We start from the raw sequence: 21,146 nt of genomic DNA, 5'->3' as shown, positions 1-21,146 counted from the left end.
TGGCTCACACTGTTTCACTAAAAGAAGTCCTCCAAGTCCAAAACTGACTGCCAAGGCTGCATACATGACATTTGCTATTTCGGTTCCTACGGGAGGGTCCAGATAAGATCCTTATGGGTAAGGAATAATGCTAGACAATCTCTAGCCAAAGATTTCAGAGAATGTTTTAGGCTTTACTTTTTGGAAGTACTGACAATGGCCTTGATCCAGTAAAGCTCTAAAGAACATAATTTAAACGTTTTGCTAGATCAGAACTGTAGCATGCAATGGAAGAGAACACAAATATCTAACTATGACAAACACTGAAAAAAGCAACACATAAGCACAGTTAAAGTTTAACACTACAGTCACTTTTTCCTATAGTAAATCTCATGTTCCCATGATCCTGCTCCCTTACCCATAAGAAAAATTCACAGCAAAGTGTCACGGTATGGACCTAGTGTCAAACGCAATGCCTTTGTGCTACTGAGGCTTGCTCTACAAACTTTGCTCTTAATGCTTTTAGTGATATTTTCTGCCCAATCACATTTTCGCTTATGCATCTACACATACGACACCAGACAAAGTTAATCTGCAGATATACCACAGGTGATGAGTTGCAGATCAAGAACGCTGAAGCAACAGAGGCACCAGGCTGAGCTCCATGCAGAGCCAATTTGGGTCTGATTGAGTTCATTAGCTCAGGCTGTATCCCAGACCACTGCAGACTCACAGCCATACAAGTACTTTCATGCAGCATGGCATGTGAATGCATCCTGTTGAGCTTGCCCAGTATATCCCTATGCTGTACTCCCAGGAGAGCTAGGGCAGCAAAGTCCAGATGGATTTGAGAGGCTCTGTGATGGAGTTGGTGCTATTAACCCCGGACTGAACTCAGTCTGAGTCCTTGCTTGGGCATGGCACAAATCCAGCCTGGACCCAGGACTGTAGATGAGCTCATCTCTGTGCACTATGGAGGAAAGCATACAGGCTCCAAATGGTGCTGCAGGATTCAGGCTGAATCAGTACCTTCAGTTCAGCACCAACCATGCTGATGCGGGGTCAGGCCTCTGTGTGGGCACCGGCTATGCTGGGTTCCTCAGCACTCCTGATAACAGGAACACAGCGTAGACACACCTGAACAGGCACAAATCTAGTTCAGCAAGACTTAACGCTTTGGTTCCATAGGGCAAAAAGGCAGCTGGACTACATCCAGGCTCGTACTCAAGTGCTGGATGTTCCAAACTCACACTGGCTCCTGATGAACTAATCAGACATCATTGCAACATACTTTTTAGCTCACGTCAGAGTTTCCACAGGGCTCCCCTCCTCAGCATCACTTACATTAGTTTGCTGTGCCTCCTGTGTACAAGGTCCAGCTCTCCCACTCTCCTTAGGCTAGGTGCAGCTCCCTAAGACAACATATTATAGAAAGGTAAGTTGTGGAGATGCAGAAGACTGAGCCAGAGCCATAAAAGCATCCCAATACAGATGAAAAAGAAGCCTCCAAATTAGTTACTCCAAGTAAATCAGAATAGTTATGCTATGATTGAATTATACAGAGATCATCTTTATATCAAGATGCCAGCACACCAGCCTGGTTCTTTCATATCTAAAGCATTTGGTTTCAATGAGTTATAATTTGCTATAACAATGTTAATAAATTAAAAGCACAAAGGGGCAATTACAATCACATTAAAACATTCCGTAATTTTGGAAAATTAATGTTTCACTAAGTTTTCATTTTTATGGATAAATTGAGTCAGAACTGTGCTGTTCCTACACTGTGCTAACGAGTACCAGTGTTAAGCTTTTTGGAACCATATGGAAAGCTATCAATTTTTTTTCTTAAGTAGGATTCTCATCGCTTTGTTTAATATCACTACAAATTACACAGGCTAATATTTACACATGGTTTCATCTAGGAACTGTGAATCAACAAACTGCAAGGCACTAGGTAGTAACTATTCATTCTCAAAGGAAGTGTTGTGAGCTACCTGCCAGAAGGCTGTACAGAAAACCAGGAAGCTCTCTCACTTCTGATTCCTCATTTTGACTCAGTGCCCCTTTGGGTCTTTGGAAAGTCATATGGGGCCAGACTGCAGCAATATCAAACTGAAGCATGAGAATTCTCTGAATCACATTTAAAAAAAAAAAATCACAGGACTGGCTTCAAAACTCACAAGATCACAAGATCTTTTAGTGCTACGCTGTAAGTTCATTGTCTCCTGGTGCTCCTATTTCAAATTTCTGTTAACTCAGACTTTAAAAGTTTTCATTATAGACACTAAATACATAAACATATCTATTTGATCAATAAAAATGGATCTTTGCAAAGTTTGACATCAGCCCTAGGTCTTTCACAGAGATATGGAGCATTTAAAGTTTCTCAAATGAGTTTAGAAAGCCTATAGCTTTCAAGCATTCAAAACATTCAGTATCGGATTTTTGTGTACTTGAGCACACTACTTGGGCAAAAATGGTTCATGCTTCATCAGATAAAGAGAAAACAGTTTTCAAAAGTACTCAGCACACAGCAGTCTCCACGCAATCCTTCTCCCACCATCTCAAAAAGGGTGTCACCAGAATGATCAGAGTCAGAACGGATTCCACAAGGGAGAGATTAAAGGAACATATTTTCTCCAGCACAAAAAAAAAAAAAAAAAAAGGCAACTCAGGAGAATATGGTAAGACATCAGCAAAATCAGTAGTCATGTCACAAAAGTGAATACGGAAGTTATTCACTCTCTTCTAACAAAAAAACTAGGAGGTGCCAGTTATAATCATCAGCTGACACATTTTTAGAGCAATTGAAATGACTTCTTGTTCATATAACACCCAATGAAGCTGTGGAACTCATTGCCACCAGACGCCACAGACACCAAAGCATAAGAGAACGGAAGTACTTGTACAGAAAGGTCCATGGATATTTATTAAACACAACGGCTGCCACCTGCAAGCCACCAACTTCTTCAACCACCCAGTCCTACCGATGTTGGACCAGGGGTGCACCAGGCCAAGCTCTTCTACACGGTGCACTGGGCAGCCCCACAGAAGGGTACAGGGCAGGCAGGCCTGCCCGGCCATTCCCCAGGGGAGGTCCTGAAGCAGCCTATTAACAGGCACCCACCAGACACAGCTACCAGCTGCAGACCAGCATCCCCTCCCTGCCTTACAGCAGAGCACTTCCCAGCAAAAAACATCCCCTTTCCTGAGCCTTTGGGTTCAATACTGCCTGAGGCCAGCAGCCACGGGCTCCTGGGGCCGTTCTTCCCCATGGCGTAGGGGCCGCCACTCAAACCCCTGCACGCCGGTGAATACCGACTGCTCATTTCGGCCACCCGCGCTTCCTGGGACATCCCCCCCAGCTCCGCCACCACCACCACCGGGGCAGTTTTACCCCAGAGCACACTGCTGGCGGCGCTCAGGCTGGGGCTCTACCTCAGGCGTGGGGAGCGGACAAAATGGCGGCGGGGGCGTGAGGCGGGGGGTGGTTAGTAGGCCGAGAGACGTTCTCCTTCCCCTCTACTCTGCCCTGGTGAGACCTCATCTGGAATATTGTGTCCAGTTCTGGGCCCCTCAGTTCAAGAAGGACAGGGAACTGCTGGAGAGAGTCCAGTGCAGGGCCACAAAGATGATGAAGGGAGTGGAGCATCTCCCTCATGAGGAAAGGCTGAGGGAGCTGGGGCTCTTTAGCTTGGAGGAGACTGAGGGGTAACCTCATTAATGTTTATAAATATGTAAAGGGTGAGTGTCATGAGGATGGAGCCAGGCTCTTCTCAGTGACAACCAACAGTAAGACAAGGAGCAATGGTTTCAAACTGGAACACAAGAGGTTCCACTTAAATTTGAGGAGAAACTTCTTTACTTTGAGGGTGCCAGAGCACTGGAACAGGCTGCCCAGGGAGGTTGTGGAGTCTCCTTCTCTGGAGACATTCAAAACCCGCCTGGACGCCTTCCTGTGTAACCTCATCTGGGTGTTCCTGCTCCGGCAGGGGGATTGGACTAGATGATCTCTAGAGGTCCCTTCCAATCCCTGACATTCCGTGATTCTGTGATTGGACTAGATGTTTTGAGGTCCCTTCCAGTCCCTGACATTCTGTGACTCTGTGAAACGGCCCCCGCGCGGGAAGGCGGCGGGAGCGGGAGGGGGAGAGGGAGGAGGAGGGGGGAGGAGGAAGGGGCGGGGGGCGGGGGGAGGGGGAACGGGCGAGGGCGCGCGCGCGCTCTCGCGGGCGGGCAGCTGGAAGTCATTGCCCGGAGATTGGCGTCCGCGTTGCCACGGCGACCGCCCCGGCGGCGCCAGCTGGGGCCGCAGTGTGAATGGGTGATGTCACGCGCCCGGCGCCGGCCAGTCTGGGCCGCCCGGGCCAAAGGCATCAGCTGGGAGAACGAAAGGCGGGAGAGGAAGCGGGGCGGGGGGGGAAGGGAAGCCCGGAGAGGAAAGGGGGCGGCGCGCGCACCCCACTGCCACGCGTGGGCGCGGGGTGGGGGATGAGAGGGACACACGCTGCTCGCAGCCGGGAGAGCGTTCGCCCGAGCGCGTTGTCACCGCGGCGGCTGGCGGCCGCGGCAAAGTGGCGCTTGCGCCGGGGGTGCCGGCACGGCCCCCGCTGCCGCTTGGCCCCCGCTAAGCGTGGGGGGCCCGGTGGCTCGCTCGGGCCGTGCCAGCTCCCCATTGTTCGGATGGAGATGTCTGTGTTTCCATCCCCAATTCATTCGCAGGCACTTTAGAGAAAGAAAAAAAAAAAAAAAAAAAAAGTTCTTTCCTGGAGGAACGAGGGGCTTTTCACTGCGCTCCAAGCGAGGTTTACAATCCCTGCCAAGGCTCCCCAACTTTCCTCATTCAGCCACAAAGTTTCCCACTGCTTTCAGCAACGAGATTCCCACACTGCAGAATACCTGATTATATGCGTTTAACCGGTCCCAGTAAAATATTCTCTCAAGCTTGCAATGAACAGTTCGCTACACATATGAAATTATTCATTACTTTCTTACTGCAGTTCTTCATGAGAGGGTACGTACCTAATTCAGTCACTTAGGCCCAGAATGGGAAAATCAGATTGTTCCTTAATGTAGGTTGTTATTTACATAGATGCACTCTTTACATTGATTTCAGTGGGTTCAGGACGAAGGCCACTCAGCAAAAGCCTATGTACCTGTTTTGTGACACAGCAGGAGATGCAGGTTGGGTTTAAACAGAAACTTCTCTCACTAAAGACAGTAAACTGTTGCAGAATGTAGGCTTTTTTGCAGTGAATGAAGTAGCCCCTCATCTCTTAGTCAGAAACTACAGCTCCTCTGTATTTTGTCTCATCTTCATCACACAGCACCTCTAGCTGTGGGCCTCAGAGCCTGCATGCATGGGAGCTCTTCCAGGCTGAGGAGGAGATGCGACATTAGGTTCCCCTATCAGTAAAATCTTAGAACAACTTACATTAATTACACAGTTTTGTGTTTTACTTCACGGGGCATTTGCTGAGTAGCTGTTTGCGGCCAGGCAGGTGAGACGCTTACAATGGTTCTCATTATAATTATGCTTATTTTAATTCTCCTGGTTTGGTGCATAAGTTCTCAGGGAAGAAACGGAGGTTGAGTCCCAAACCTTTAGGAATAATTACAACCGTTTTCATTCATACAGAAGCCTTCAAAGGCAGCAAAATCTGTTGCTGAAATGTCACCCATGAGCTTGCAAACCCTTTATCTGAACCTTGTCGCAGCCGAGGCTCAGCCACCCGAAGGAGCAAGAGCGGTAGCGTGAGAAGAGGCTCGTGGGGGGCGGCAGCACCTCAATGCAGGACTGGGGTGGGCAAAGCCCCCTGCAAGGACGGGATGGGGTGCAGGCTTCTCCGGGCCAGCCACGGATCGGAGGGCTGGGGAGGGGGGAGGATGGGGAGGGGATCCACGCATCCCGCTGGTGGCTCAGCCCTAACGCTGTGGGTGGATTTTTAAATCAATTGAAGCGATGCAGATTCAGTTCGTGGGAAGGTGAAAGCTACCCCCATGCAAAAGTCTGCATGCAAAGGGACCTTGCAGTCAGTATAACAGGTTAGGATCATTCACAGGCGCGCAGCTAGGCATTGGGACAGGCACCCTGCAAACACTGACTTATCTGAGGTCAGCCTGTACACACACACGTTGCAGGATCAAACACTCATCTTTCTGTAATTTGCTGGACACTTTAGAAATTCGAAGATGGCAAGTAAACTGAGTTTATGTAAATAAGATTTTAGTGCGAGGTTCCAGTTAAGTCTTTCTGATTTTAACTGTTCAATATGATCTTTAAATCTAATGACTTGTGCAACCTTTAAAATCTTACTGGGATTTTAACGCTGCATGCTTTTGATGGCTGCTTAAGGGAAATTAATCTGAGAACAATCATTGAGAGTCAGTCGTCTCTATCAGGTAACTTTGCAGTGAACGAAATAAATTCCTGCTGGTGGGGGATGGGAGAGAGCGTCCTGAGAAACTTGCTCCTCTGCTCCCATTGATCATCACCTGCACTGGACTTCATACAGCAGTTTAATCCTATTCTCTCCCTCAAAGGTTTCAAGCCTCTGCAAGATCCTGACTGCTAGGGAACAAAGACTGGTATGTGGTTCCCTCAAAGGTCAGTCATTAACCTGCCCCAACAACAGTTTTAGGAAGATCAAGGCAATGAAGAAAAACTAAGAAAAAGCACTTTCACTTTGGAATGAATTGTTCAAAATGCCCTTACACATTCAGTTTTATTCCCTTTCAGTCCTGCACTTTTTAGTTCCTGCACGTATTTATTTCTCATCAGGAATAATGGCAAGATTTGCTCTCCCAGAGATTTGACCTTAAGTTTACTCTAGCCGCAACACTATAGACCATTTCATCAATTATAAATGTACTCATGTGTGTAGAGGCACTGGTAAACCAGCTCAGTACTGCTACCTTGTTCTAGAGACTTACACTTATAAATAAATTAGGGGCATATCTTTATGAAATAAGAGAAAGAAATAGAAGATGAAAGAAAAATAGAAAGGGAAAAGAGGAAAGAAAGAAAAAATAAGAAAAAAGAAAGAGAGAGAAAGAAAGAAAGAAAACAGAAAATCTGGAAAGCCACATGTTTCTAAAGATAAAAGGACAAGGGCTAATATCAAAAGTGGTTTCTCTGTGATTTGTATTTTATGTGCATGCATGTCTATATGTGAGACAATATACTGGACTTGCAGTAGCCAGACTATCAATAAGACATTTATTTCCATAAGTTATTGATGACCCTTTAGCTCACAACTGACAGGCCAAAGTAGAGCCACGAGCAGCTTCTGAAAGGTCATCAATAACAACTGAAAATAAATGTTTTATCCAGTGCCTGCCCATTGTGTGTTCTCTTTATGCAATGCCAGTTTAAGTTTCATCTGGCGTAGTTTTTAATGGACTGTAAATACCTTAGTTCCTGTCTGAAGCAACCAGGACTTCCAGCAACAGAGGAGGGATGACACGCACACACACACACACATCCCCACTTGCTTGCTCACACGCTTCATGGAGAACCTTTTGTCAGGTGCAGAGGTAAAAGCATGCTTCTCTCAGCACATCAGGACGAAACAGTACCCCAAAGAGTGAAAGGAGAGACTGCCACCTTACTAAAACATTAAACACCATGGAGAATCCTGATGCTTCAGGTGTAAGACCATTCAGAAGAAAGAAGATACAGAGAGGACAGGGAGGAAAGAAAAAAAGAAGCAGCTGAGATGCAAGGTTGTAAATAAATCATACCTCATGCTAAGATCACAAATACATAATATTCTATTGATGTATTTATAATAATCATACCATACTGCAAGGAGGATTGATGCACTGTGTTAAGGAGTTCCTGGAGGCAAAAGAAAGCTCTTTTTGTCTATAAGGAGCCTCTTACTCCCACTGGAAAAAGACTGCAATGGGCACTGGATACAGACCAATGGGAACCAGAAATTTACTTTGGATAACCATCACCACTAACCACAATGTCTTTTAATTAAACTCTTGTATTTAAAATGTCAATTTTTCTTACTCATTTGCATTTGCATTTTCACATTAAAAAAAAAAATCAATTGTCAGGAGTTTGATGTAGAGTAACTGTTTCAAGAGGCTGGTCTGAAATGAGCCAATGACTTCGCACCAAGTTGTGAAACTTCTGCTCACTTGAGCAGTCCTTATACCCACATCCTTACTTGGGCAAATAAGCTTATTAACTTCAAGACAAACTTTCTACATAAGCAAGGATTTGTGCTGCTTTTCAAGTCAATTTCTCCGTTGAGGTAAATTAAGAGATTTGTTTGAGTAAAATACATCAGTGCTTTAAAGTGTTGAAAGAGCATGTTAGTAGAGTAAAAAAAAACCAAAATAAATGTCATTACCACTTCAAGGTAAGTATGTGGAAACATACTGGTATTGAAGACAACTTGAAATAGTTACTTAGCATAAGCTGTGTGATTACCCAAAATATTCTTACATATGCACATCATTTAGCTTTAAGAAAACAAAGTCAAAAATGTAAGAAAATTTGCATGTTGCAGCATTTTTAACAGCAATTTTGAATATATCTTTAAAATAATTTTGCATAGTTAGCCCCCTGCACAAGAAGCAAAAACATGAGTAATTGCTATACAATTAGCCTAAAATGGAAAATAACATTCATTCCCATTTCTCATAAGGGAAAACTAGTAAGTCACAGAATATATTTAACTGTGAAGAATTGCAGTTCATGGATCATTGTCCAATATTCTCCTTACATCCATCTTTCTTTTTTGTGCATCTCCAGCCATTTTCACTCTGCAATGTATATCTTGATTTAAATTCACGGTGCTACACAGGGGTTTTCATCAGACATTTGTGTTGTTCTAATAAAGATCATTTTAGTATATACTATTGCTGCAATTAAAACCTGTGAGTGACCCTGTCTGTCTAAGGGAGACATTACCTGTCTTCGCTTTTTTCTTGCTCTCTAAACATGAAATCCTGCAAGAGCAGTTTTCTGTCAACAAAAGCCAAGGGCTCTTGTTTTCCTAAGTGACAACTTTGTCAGAAGCCAGGCAGGCTATAAAGAATGATCACAGAAATCATCCTACCACAAATTAATACAAACTCATCTTTTTAGCAGAATGCTTTTTCAAACACACGCAAGTACTTGAGCAAATTAAAACAGAGCTATGATCCTATAAATAATCTACTTTTCTACTGTTTCTTCTGCAGGATGGAAGAGAAGAATGAGGAAGAGCCTTTTGCTTCTGGTACTAAATGCTTGGTAGGTCCTCACATGTTATGGCAACAGGAACTCTATAGCAGGTAAATAAATAGATAATAATGAGGTTACAAAGAATTTGGCATGCATTGGAAGCACATGGCGTGGCCCATAAACAATTGTGGTCAGGGAATTTGAAGATACATTGAAAAGTTTTCTCCCCCGCAACCACCAGACTTGAATTTCGAGTTCTTTCTAACTTCTCTTCCAAGCCACGACACCAATGGGACTTGAACCAAATCAGCAAACAGCATTTTTTGTAGTGCTTTATATATTGGTCAGGCTGTCACTAGCATAAAGCAAAATGCAGAATTGTAAATTAATATTTGGCAAGCGGGTGATACCTGAAAGTGACACTGACCCGCAAAAGTACTTTGAGAACCAATTGACCGCAGTCACAGAAAACATCAGTGCATTTGCATCAACACCGAGGAAGCGAAGGTCTCTCTGCCTACCTTGGATGTCCTTCTGCTGTGGGAAAGGCTGTTTTCACAGTCAGGGAAAGGGAGGTGATTTCTTCTTTTAATTAAAGAAAAAAAAAAAAGATAATATAAACCCCCAATATTTTGAAGAATTCCTTAAAACACTCATGGAGAACAAATAACAACTGTGTTAATATCAGCTATCAAAATGTAAAATGTTGTATAGTGCGAAGTATTGCTGTTGTTTCTGCGGTGTTTCTTTGTGGCATGAACTTAGACCGCTTTTGCTGATTAAGCTCTTCGGGTCCCCTGAAAATAAATACCAGTATCATTGGTATAATGATAACATATGCAGATGAGCATGTATGCATCCAGATACTTATTTAATTTAGGTCGATTTGCTCATTGTCCCTGTAGGCTGTATTATTTGTGTGATTATAGAGCTCTTAATGCAAACTCATAACAAACACGAAAATAATTTGAGGCCATATCATGCCATCAGTTTTCGGGCAGATTAGCTGAGGATTTCTGTCTACAAACAAAGGGCATGACATTGCACATAAATCTGATCTAAATCTACACAAAATAAAATTAAAGTTAAAGTTAAGACTCCAAATTCAATCTGTTACTATGTAACTCAGTTTAATGTAGTGTTCCTCAGGAAGCTGCACCGAAGACTCCTGAATTATTTTCCCCTTCCCCAGAATAAAGCATCTTGATTGCTTATATTTGGACCACACTGCAGAAGGTTGTCAACATGAGTTATCTTCCTTGCCCCAAGCTCGCTTTAGTCAACACAGAAAACCCACATTACCCACCAAATCGTGTGTTTCTGGTCACCTGAACAAAGCAACCTTCTTAAATGACATTACCCTTCAGCCGACATACAACCACGAGCAAAATGCCAGGGCATCTGTCAGTGACATACCAACGTTGTCTGCTGCCACAGCTCCTCAAAGGGAGGAGGTGGGTTTGCACAAATTTCTACAATACAGCCACGCTGGAGGCAGCGCAGCAAGAAAATCTCCCCCGATACTAACCCCATTACAGTGGTTTTTAGTTTCTCTCCACTAATTGAGGTAAAATATTTCTTTATGCATTTATTTCCATGTTTGTGTAAAAAAGAGCTTACATAGGCATGAAGCCATGGAGAAGGGGTTTTTTTAATCTGTTTCTCATCTCTCCAAAATGTTTATTGTCACGTGATTTTTTTGTAGCATACAAAGCTGAAGGAAAGCATAAAGAAATGAGGAGGAGTATGGTCCCATCATTAGAAGGATGTTTTAACCTGGACAACTATGTGAACATGCAAAAAAAAAAGCTTTTGTCTGTGAAGAGCTGTTGTGAGCAATCAACAAACGTTTTTATTTTATATTAAACTTCATGCACAAGGGACAATGAGAGGTGAGAGTCTTGCGAATCTTTTAGGTTTTCTCATTAAACAGAAAATTCTGTCATGACCACAACCAGAAAATGAGAAAAAACCTACCACCTTAAATGAAGTGAGGTCTATTTAGATTTTGGATTGGAGGAAAATAGGGAGAACGGTACTGAAAGTGACTTGTGCTGTTTGGGGAAATGGTTTGTTAAGAAGAGTTTGGAAGAGCTCTGATGATGAATTGTCCTTGGTGAGGAGTAGTACCAGAAGACCAATGGATTTCTGTCTGTTGGTGGTCTGCAGAGTGAGGTGACTTCTCTGTGCTCCCCAAATGCCTGATGGATCTTCCCTGACCCATTCTGAGGACCCATGGGATGTCACTGCAAAGGAGCCCGTAGTCTCACCTCCAGCCTGGTGTCCAAGGGGACATAGGCACATAGGAATAATCCAGTAAAACACTTACATATTCTTTCCTCAGTCTCACTCTCCCACCCAATTTTTCATTTCATATCACTATCCCCTGTTGCCAAGAGGAGTTTATCTATGGTGTTTGATAAGGGAGCACTGAATACATTATAGTGCTATTTTAAATGACATCACAACTAACTAGATATTTTAATTGAAGGTAAATAACCAACATTATTGCCATTTGAATGATAGCAATAGTGGAGAGTAACGGCACCACTGAGGAATCAATTGCTATTTCCCTCATAAACCATAAACCATTCAGAGATTTATAATGCTTTTTTAATGATCAGCCCTTCTAGGTGTTGAGCAGCTCCTCTGAGATCCTGAGTCTTCTGGCTGCCTGCTGAAGTCAACAGGAATGGTGAGTGGGGGGGATCTCGGTATCACATATCTGTGTGCCCACTGGGATGAAACTTGTCACACCAGTTATCAGCCTCAGGCAAAGGAAAGTTTGGGATTTTACCACACTGCTCTGATACGGTGTGCCCCAAGCCCCAAAACGGGGACACTTGACTCAACCACTGTTTCATAACCTGCTTAAGACTAAAAATGCATTGTGCATTTGTGTGGATTTCATGCCCTCTTAAGGTAGGTATAGCAAGTAACCTTGTGTAAGAAACCACGTTGATTGCTTGCTTCGCTCTGCATACGTAAATGTGTTCCCTTCAAATTTTATCTGTCCTAAGACTATTTTAGCTAATGTAGTACTATCCAATGCACCAGTTGGTTCAATGGCATTGTATCATGGGCAGACATCTGTGGATCCACAGTGCTCTCGGAAGAAATGTCCTGTGCTCTGCGCTTGGAAGGACTGTCTCCCTTCCCTGGTGCCATGACCCAGAGACAGTGTCAATGCCTCAGGTTTATTTTTTTCAGCTGTCATAAATGGCATATTCATATACTCAGACCTGTACTGACAAATTCAGCCTACATTACTCATTCTCAGTAAATTCAATGGGATTATCCTCATGACAAAGGTGATACAAGACCAGTCATTACATTTTCATTTTTAACTTGCTTTACTTTGATTTTGAATAAAAAGCAACTTTTTTAAGCTCCAGAGAACACCTATGATGTGATCTGAACTCATCAATTCCCTTTTAATGGACCAAACTGGTCCATTCAAGCATTATCAAGGATCCTGTGATAATATTGCAAGAGTTGGTTACAATGGCAATGAATCTTGCCTCTGGATGTGGGAAGAGAGCACAGAAAAACCCAGCCAAGACAGATGAACTCCTTCAGCCAGCCAGGAAGGGACCACATGTTTAAAGATGCACAGAATTTATTCTAAAAATCCAAACTCTGTCTGGAGAAAAACAGGAGCGTTAATCCCTATAGACTCATGTTGTGAAAAATATCGGTGTTAATAGGACAAAAGCATGAACAGTAGCCACTGTCTCTTGTGTACATCTTCAGGGATGAAGAAATTTCACTATGTCTGCCTCCACTGCTAACATTCTGGGGTTTCCAAGCCGTTTCTAGAGCAATTTACTTAGCATCTGGTGCACAACCAATCTAAATTTTGAAAAAGCAGCTGACCCAACCTGCTCCCACTTAAGTCAATGACAAAACTCCCATTGACTTCAAGAAGAGCAAAAGCAGACCAGTTGTTAACAGGGAATTGGTGTCTATTGTTCAGCCAAGCATGTCAGACTAGCATGTATCAACTTCATGAGTATCAAAGGGAGTTACTAGAGGAAATCCCCTGAATATTTATGCGATAATTGGAGGGGAGGGCTGCTTTTCCCTCTCCCACATATCTCCACTGTGATATGTTGGCTATGTGAACTCACACAGTCCTCTTGCAACTTCAACAACCCTTACAGACCCTCAGATTTCCCTTTGTACCCTCTGCTGTGGAAGGAGCCCAATGGAAAAAAGAGGTCTGCAGCATATCGTGGTGCTTCTTCACGGGTTTCCAGAAATACTGAGTCATCTACAAGAGCCAATGTGGTCTCTGTGGATTGGGTATAGTGCTGCTACAGTGTGTGTGTATGTGTGTGTGTGTGTTTGTGTGTGTACAGGAATAATCTGTCCAAATTAGCTCTGGGAGAGCTAAAGAAGAACCAGTTACATACTGGGGTTTCCCAGAGATTTCCAGTGAGATCAGACAAGCTCCCAGGAGGGATTCAGTACAAATGGAACAACCCAATATTACAGTGTATCTAATTTCATGCAGATTTTAATTAAATGGGACCAGCAAGATTTGAGCCTGAATGCTCACCATAATTTACAAATCATTTTTTTTTAGATAGCACATCAAGTCTGTCCATACTGCCAGGACTCTGGGAAACAAAGTGTAACCATAATGTATGCTTCAAGGCCCATATATATTTCTACCTCATGAGACTCAGAGACTGCAGGGAGCAGAGCTTCACAGAATAAAAGCAATGACTGCAGCAGAATAGAGATCATCCAGCCCACAGTTAATGGAAATACATCTTCCCATCACATCGTCATGATGTAGCGTACAATCTAGACCTCAGTCAGACAATGATTTACACTACACACTTAGATTTTGTGTCGAAGGAGCCCAACTGCCATGGATGGCATTGGTAATGTGGGACAAAATAAGGAAAACAAAGAGTGTATTTGTAAGCAGAGCCTCAAAACGTATGTTTTTAAAGGGTGAGAGAAAATGAAAGCGTGCTTCATTATACACTTTGGATGATCCAGTCTCACCGCTCATTCAAGTTCTGGGTTTGACAGCTTCCCACTGTATCCTTTATATATCACCCGTTGTGACTAAGCATTGAGGGGACATGCAATCATTAATCACCATTATGGATTTCTTCCCTTCTGTTGGGTTTGACTTACAAGCTTTGGGGCAGATCCTGCAGCCTTTACTCCTTCCTGCAGCCCTTTACCCAAGCAGTCAGCCCTACTTCACTCACGGAGAGCTCAAAACTCCGCGGCATCTGTAGGATCGGGCGCTCAGTTTCTTGCACCAACATCCCGTTCAAGTAAGCAGTGGCTCTTAATCCTTAGCAGGAATTAGCAAAGTTTGAACACTGCATTATTAAATTAAAAGGTTACAGTCTGCTACAAGATGACTTAAGCAGGACTCAGGAGTATGTGTCTGTTAATTTTAATGCTCTGTCTCAAAGTACATAACTCTGGACATTTCCAGCATCATATTTAAAACATGGTACATCTACTAATACGTGATCTGGTGCATTAATGGACCAAATTAAGTTACAGGTATGAATTTTACATAAAACAGATTAATATTATATGTCATGGAGGAATTTTAAATACTCCATCTCCATGCATTTTTAATAGTTATGTGCTCTAATTTAATGTTCCCAGGCATTGCTTTGCTTGAAGTCCCTAAACCCGCCTCCTTCCCTCTCTTCCCCTCTCCCTCCCTCCCCCTCAAGTTTTGCTTGGGATTTTCCCTGCCTTTAAACCGGCGTCCCGAAGTCCCTCAAGATACGTGTAAAGCCGGGCTGGGTCTCCCACACCGACAAGATAAAAACGCGTTTCAGGATCCTAGGAGATGCCAGCCCTCCCGGGCCGGAGGGGGCAGCCGCCATCCTCCGGGCGGGCGGCGGGGAGCGGCGCCGGTCGCTCGGGGCTGCGCTCGCCCCCGCGGAGCTACGCGCCGGACCGCCGGGGCGGCGCCGGGAGCCGCCGGGCAGCGCATCCCTCCCGCATTCCCGCAGTCCTTTCTCCCCCGGTCTTCCTCTTCTTCCTCCTCCTCCGCCGCCAGCGCCTCCTACCCCGGGGGTCAGCACCAGCCGCCCGCCCCCTCCAGAAGCGCCACCAACCCTCCCCGCCCCGATGCCATTGGCCGGCGCCGCGTTCCAGGGGGGGATGCGGCGCTCTGATTGGCTGCGACGCAGCACCGCGGCGCCCCCCCTGCTCCCCGCGCCGCTCTCGCCTTGCCCCGCCGCGGCGGCGCCCCCGCCTCCCCCCGGCACCGCCCGCCGCGCCCCGCCCGCACCCCGCGCTATATAGCGGGCGGCGCGGGCAGCAGCGCTTGTGGGCGGCCGCGGTTCGAGCTGTGAGCCGGGAAGAGAGGAAGGTTTGTTTTTTTGGCGGCGCCGCTGCTGTTGTCGCGCGGCCCTGCGAGCACCTTCACCGGTGACGGCAGGGAGGCTGCGGCCGTTCCCGGCTCCCGTTGCGGGCGGTGCGTGCGCGGCTGCCCGAGGTCGCAGGAGGCGGCAGCGGTGGTGGAGAGGGAGGTCTGCCTCCCTCCCTGCGACACGATGAAAGCCGTGAGTCCCGTCCGGCACCCCAGCCGCAAGGCGCAGCCCGGCGTGGCGGGCGGCGGCAGTGGACACCCAGCCCTACGGTGCCTGGCCGAGCACAGCGGCTGCAAGGGGGGCCTGCCGTCGGGCGAGGAGCCGGCGGCGCTGTGCCTGCAGTGCGATATGAATGACTGTTACAGCCGGCTGAGGAAGCTGGTGCCCACCATCCCGCCCAACAAGAGGGTCAGCAAAGTGGAGATCCTGCAGCATGTAATCGACTACATCCTCGACCTGCAGCTGGCTCTGGAGACGCACCCGGCGCTGCTCCGGCAGCAGCAGCAGCCACCCGCCCTGCACCCGGGCAGCTGTCCCGCGGGAACCCCCCGGACCCCGCTGACAGCCCTCAACACCGACCCGGTAAGAGGTGCGTTCCACACCAGCCCGCAGTTCGGGGTGCGGAGCGGGGAGGACGGTACCGGCATGACCCAGCGGTCACCGCCGGCCGCCGTGGGAGCGCGCCCCGGTGATGCTTCGCCGTGCCGGCCCCGTGGCTTTGCCGAGAAGCAGCAGCCTCCGGAGGGGACGGGGCGGACGGGCACAGAGAAGCCCCGGCAGTGCGCGGTGGGTGCCTGCATCCCCTCGGTGCACGCAGGGACCCGCATGGTGTTCACCGTGTAATTACAATCTCTCGAGGGAGCAGCTGTAATCAGCGTGTTTGCACACACTGGAGCAGACGCGGTGCTCCTGCGCTTCCCAGCCTTCCGCGGAGCGTAGCGAGGCTGTGCAGGTTTAATGCCCTCGGCGGAGCGCGCTTTGCGGGGGAGAACGGGGAGCGGCTCCCCTGCGCGGGACCGTCCGTGGCAGCTCGGCGACGCTTGCAGGGGAGGCGAGGGGAGCGGCGTGCCCCAGCAGCTCCCCGGCCGTGCCGGGCCCGGCGCTGGGTGCCCACCCGCGGGAAGGGTTGCCGCGGCCCTTTCTGCTCTGCCGCCCCGGGCTGTTGCCCCTCTGCGCAGTGCCTGCAGCCGGGGGCTCCGTGAGCGCTCCTCGGCAGGGCCCTGGCAGTGCCGCCTACGCGGAGGGGAGATTTGGGGAGTGGGGTGAGATTTCCATCTTCTTTTTTTTTTTTTTTTTTAATGCCCACCTCTAACTTGCCGCGTTTCTTTGCTGTGCAGGCTGGCTCTGTTAACAAGCCGGGGGACAGCATCCTCTGCCGCTGACTGCCGCTCCCCAGGTGAGTGCCGGGCGTCTGCGGGCGGGGGGCAGAGGGGCGCGGCGCCCGGGACCGGAGGGGCCTCACCACCTTCCGCAGGGAAGCCTGCCTAAAGAGGACCTGAGCTCGGCGAGAAATATTTTCAGGAGGCTTTGGGGTTTTATTTTTAATTACCGGGTGGTAATTTTATTTTCTTTAATTACCGGGTTGGGTTTTTTCTGTTTTGTTTTAATATGCCCCCCCCTCCCCTCGAAGCGCTTCTGGCTGCGGCGTGCAGCTGCGCATCCCTCCGCCTGGCCCAGCCTGGGAGCTGCGGTTGTTGTTTGACCTGGTTTGTTTTGGGTTGTTGATCAAGCATGTCTTGTGTTGTGTTGGTGGCGCCAGTCGGTCTGGAGTGGAGCGGTTCACACACCCCCTCTATTCATTCCTCTCCCACAGGTGTGCGGCGGCGCCGCGCAGAGGCACCGCGGGGGGCGGGCGGCGGCGGGAGGGGGGCCGGCCCGGCCCCGCCGCACCGGAGGAAGGAGCCATCCATCCCCCCCACCCCGAGCAGTTCCCGTGCTTCATCCCGGCAAAGCCAGACTTTTCACCGTTTTGCACGTTCGTAGCCGCAGCCCCCCCCCACCCCGCTCTCCCCGTCTCTTCTCTTCGTTTCCGACCAGAGGGGAGCGGTGTCTCCCGCGGTGGCAGGAGGTTGTCGGATTCGAGCAAGAAAAGTTGCGACTCTTCCCCGGGATAGAGAACCGAGCCTAAGCCAGACTTTAGAAGCGTTGTTGTAACTCTTAAGGGACCGAGCAGCTGAATCTTGAAGCTTTACTAATCTCCCAGAGCATTTGTAGATATATTTGACATCTATTGTTTAAAATAGATGGATTTTATTGGGGCCCAGGGATCTTTCTTCTCCCTGCAGGAGTGTTACATATTGTATAGATAAATGAGTGACATTTCATACTGTGTATATATAGAGATGTTCTATAAGTGTGAGAAAAGTATATGCTTTAATAGACTACTGTAATGATAAAATATTTTTAATTAAATATTTTTTGTAAATATTATAAAGGTGTGTATGTTTTTTTTTAATCTGTGGGAATATCACTTTAGAAAACCACAGCTCAAGTATGGAGCTGCTAATATGGAAATACCTTAAATGTTTAGGGCTTTTTTGTCCCCAAATCTTCTTTAGACACGGAAGTTACAGCTATAACTAGTGGTCCTGCATGATTGCATGAGATGTCTAATTGCAAATAAACTTGTTTGGAGTCCATACAAATGTGTTTTCCTCAATTTAGACTTAAAATGTTTGTAAGTGTATTATACAGTTTGAGACTACACTTTTGTCATTTAGGCACAGGGGTTTTTAGTGCATTCTATAAACTAGCAGTAAGTGTGGGGTTTTTTTATCAATAATAGAAAAACAAATTCTATCTAGTTTTTGCGGTAGGGGGGCAATGCTGTAGATCTTTAATCGGCTTTTTTAAAAATCTGCTGTTGCATCGGATCAGGAAATGTGTTCTGGAACTTCATTTAGCACCAAAAGGGTTTATTAAAAACTTGTATTTCTACAGCCTATTAATTGCTTAAAAAGTGAAAACAGTTCTCTGCTTGCAACCAAAGGGTAAATCATTAACAAAACCAGTTGCTGTTTCCTTCATCCAAAGAGTATTAATACCGAAGTGCAGAAGGGCACATGGGCGAAGTCATTATGATCAGTGATGTAAATTAATCTTTAAATGAACTTAAGTAGACCAAAAATCGGATAACTGCATCAGGATTATTTTTCTAGTACAAAATGACTTTCATTTCGCTGCAGCTATGTTAACAGTTAAAATCCTGTTTAATCTCTGTGATATGTAACTACTACATGTGAACATTAAACTAGATTTACCTGTCTTTAACTGATTCTTCAGCTTATTTCTTCAATCCTCTGAATTTGCACATTCTCTTCACTTTTTTTTTGTACATACCATTTGATGGGTGAATTCGTTTTACAGCAGGCATTTCTACAGTGAAGTCTTGTAGACTGTAAACTCATGTCCAGGCTCAGTGAAAGATGCTCATTTTGTAGGATCAGTAGCCTGCACGCTAGTGAAACAGGATTTTCGGTGTGGGAGAATTAAGTAGGATTTAATTGGGTGCTTTGTAAATAGTTAGCCACTGTGTGTGTAACATGGGTCTATTTGACTGAAAAAAGAGGATTTGTTTCAGACTATGCAAGTGTCTAAAGTACTATAACCCAAGGTACAACTACTATTAAGTTAAATATTTATAAAGAAATTAAGTACTGGGGTCATTAGATATCAACTACAGTGGTAATGTCAACAAGATGAACATTTTCTTAATCAAAATAATTGCATAAAGATCAAATCAAAAAGTGGCTAATGCATCTGCAAACATAAGGCCTCCTGTCGCTGCAGCTGCATTGAAGGCAGGGGCACTTCTCAGGCTGAACCTTGACTCAAGGGATGGGGAGTGGGTCCCCGCATTTTCCCTCTGCTCGGATGATATAATAATAGTTTAATGAGCAAAATACAGGTTCTTGTAAAATTCAATCATTAACCTCTCATCCTGTGTCTCAAACTAATTCAGTAACAGTAAGAATGCTATCAATACGATATTTTTATTGCAGTACGGAAATTCTTACATTGTGCTTAAAAAAGAAAAGCATTTTTCCAAAGGCATGGTTTACATTTACATTGATTTTCTTTGTTTATCCTATTAATATTTGTAGTCTCCTGCTTACTTTAGCTTGTCCAGCTAAGTTTATTTTGTACACAGTTTTTCAGTAACATTAGTTCTCAATACCCTCATTTGTTTCTATCCACTCTCGCCAAATTGCGGTATTCTGTTACTCAGAACACAAAGCAAGCAAAAGGTGCAGTCTTAAAATATGAAACTACTTGTAGGGTTCCATATCAAAGCTGATATATCCTGGGAGAACTGATAAATAACTGAACTACTCCAAGGGAGAGCGTACCAAACCCTGGATCGTTTCAGATTGGGGTGATCTCCTCTTGAGTTTAGCGGCCTGAGGATTTGGTTTTGCTTTTTAAAAAATTGTTGCACCACAACAAGTTAGAGCCTTTAGGAAACAAAGTCTTATTAAAGAGCTGTGAAATTTTTTCCTGCCATATAGTATTCTTGACAAATGTGGAAGCCTGCATATAGCACTCAAAAAGGCTCTATCAGAGCATAGTAGATGCTGGTCCTGATTTATTCCTTATGCTATGTATGAAGCTTTAAGCAAGGAATATCTAATCGCTCGCTTCCTAATGGCTGGAATTAGTACAGTCCTAAATACAGCTGTACTTATTTTTGGTTTTCAAAGATTTTAAGAGTCTTTCATCATAGTTTAATCTCGTATCTTGTTTAAATCATGTTCTCCATATAGCAAAAGGCGTAAATGTTTGAACAAAGGCAAATTAAAAGGACTTTCTTCTAATGCCTTGGATTTTCTCTTAGCCACAAAAGCATTCCTTAAAAGGAGCTATTTGATTGCGTGATGAGAGTTGTGGTGAGGCTGCCAGATTAGGAATTAGGATACCAAATTCTGTTCCCAGCTCTGCTACTGAGGCTCTTTTGTGACCTTGAGCAAGTCACCGGCTGTCAGACAAACTTCCGGATTTCCACTTGTTACGTACTGGTGGCAACAGGTACTCATCTTTATAGAAGCAGGGGCATGAAACAGGCAAAATGCATTTATGTTTTTTACTTCGTTTTATGGAGGTTAAGTTTTGGGCCAGCAAGGAAGTGTAGGGAAAACCAGGGTGAAAGCCTGCCTAAGGAGGAGCTGAGCAGGAAATAGATTGCCAGTAGAGGCTACAAGGAATCTCTTGGGATACTGGAAAGAACTAGAAAATGGTCTCAAGGAAGAATAGATGAGGGACCTAGGTCTTCTCCGTCTCTAACTTGTATGCTGTCTGCAGAGCACAGCGATGGATACTTCTAATGCTGCGTGTGCATTTTGGTGAGCTGCGGTGCAGCGGTCCCGGTCTTTGCAGATGCTGAGTCTCAGCTCTGAAATTTCCAAATGACAGGAGATGTTCATGCCATGTAAAAGCCAAATTCCAGCTCTTGCGGTGATAGCTACATTTTTCCTGCAGTTTCACACAGGAATATTTATTTTCACTTTCTAAAACCATGTAGTGTTGCTTTTAAGCAGTTGTTGCATTTTCAGCCACGAGCGAAGCAGTCATAAGGAACACTATAGCTGTCCTGCAGGTTGTTCTGCAAGTTAATGAAT

The 21,146-nt window shown here is 45.7% G+C and overlaps 2 protein-coding genes across 3 annotated transcripts; both read left to right on the top strand.

Annotated features, from left to right (window-relative positions):
- The first annotated feature begins 4,473 nt into the window (after positions 1–4,473).
- On the top strand, positions 4,474–15,463 carry LOC135985002 (basic proline-rich protein-like). Its single transcript, XM_065627922.1, has 3 exons — positions 4,474–4,673; positions 9,184–9,276; positions 14,992–15,463. The coding sequence occupies exons 1-3, from the start codon at positions 4,474–4,476 to the stop codon at positions 15,461–15,463; spliced, it is 765 nt and encodes a 254-aa protein (XP_065483994.1).
- Positions 15,464–15,497: 34 nt separating this feature from the next.
- On the top strand, positions 15,498–18,712 carry ID4 (inhibitor of DNA binding 4). Of its 2 annotated transcripts, none has more exons than XM_065629230.1 (3): positions 15,498–16,113; positions 16,869–16,927; positions 17,345–18,712. In XM_065629230.1, exons 1-2 carry the CDS (start codon positions 15,715–15,717, stop codon positions 16,911–16,913), a joined length of 444 nt encoding a protein of 147 aa, XP_065485302.1. In that variant the 5' UTR covers positions 15,498–15,714; the 3' UTR covers positions 16,914–16,927; positions 17,345–18,712. The 2 variants fall into 2 exon arrangements, with proteins under 2 accessions (XP_065485302.1, XP_065485303.1); XM_065629231.1 differs by having other exon boundaries at positions 15,498–16,120.
- The last annotated feature ends 2,434 nt before the right edge of the window (positions 18,713–21,146 follow it).

The sequence above is a fragment of the Caloenas nicobarica genome, chromosome 2, assembly GCF_036013445.1.
Source record: "Caloenas nicobarica isolate bCalNic1 chromosome 2, bCalNic1.hap1, whole genome shotgun sequence".
Classification (NCBI taxonomy): Eukaryota; Metazoa; Chordata; class Aves; order Columbiformes; family Columbidae; genus Caloenas; species Caloenas nicobarica.
The sequence above is the reverse complement of the archived record's forward strand: the minus strand, read 5'-3'. Positions and strand labels throughout refer to the sequence as shown.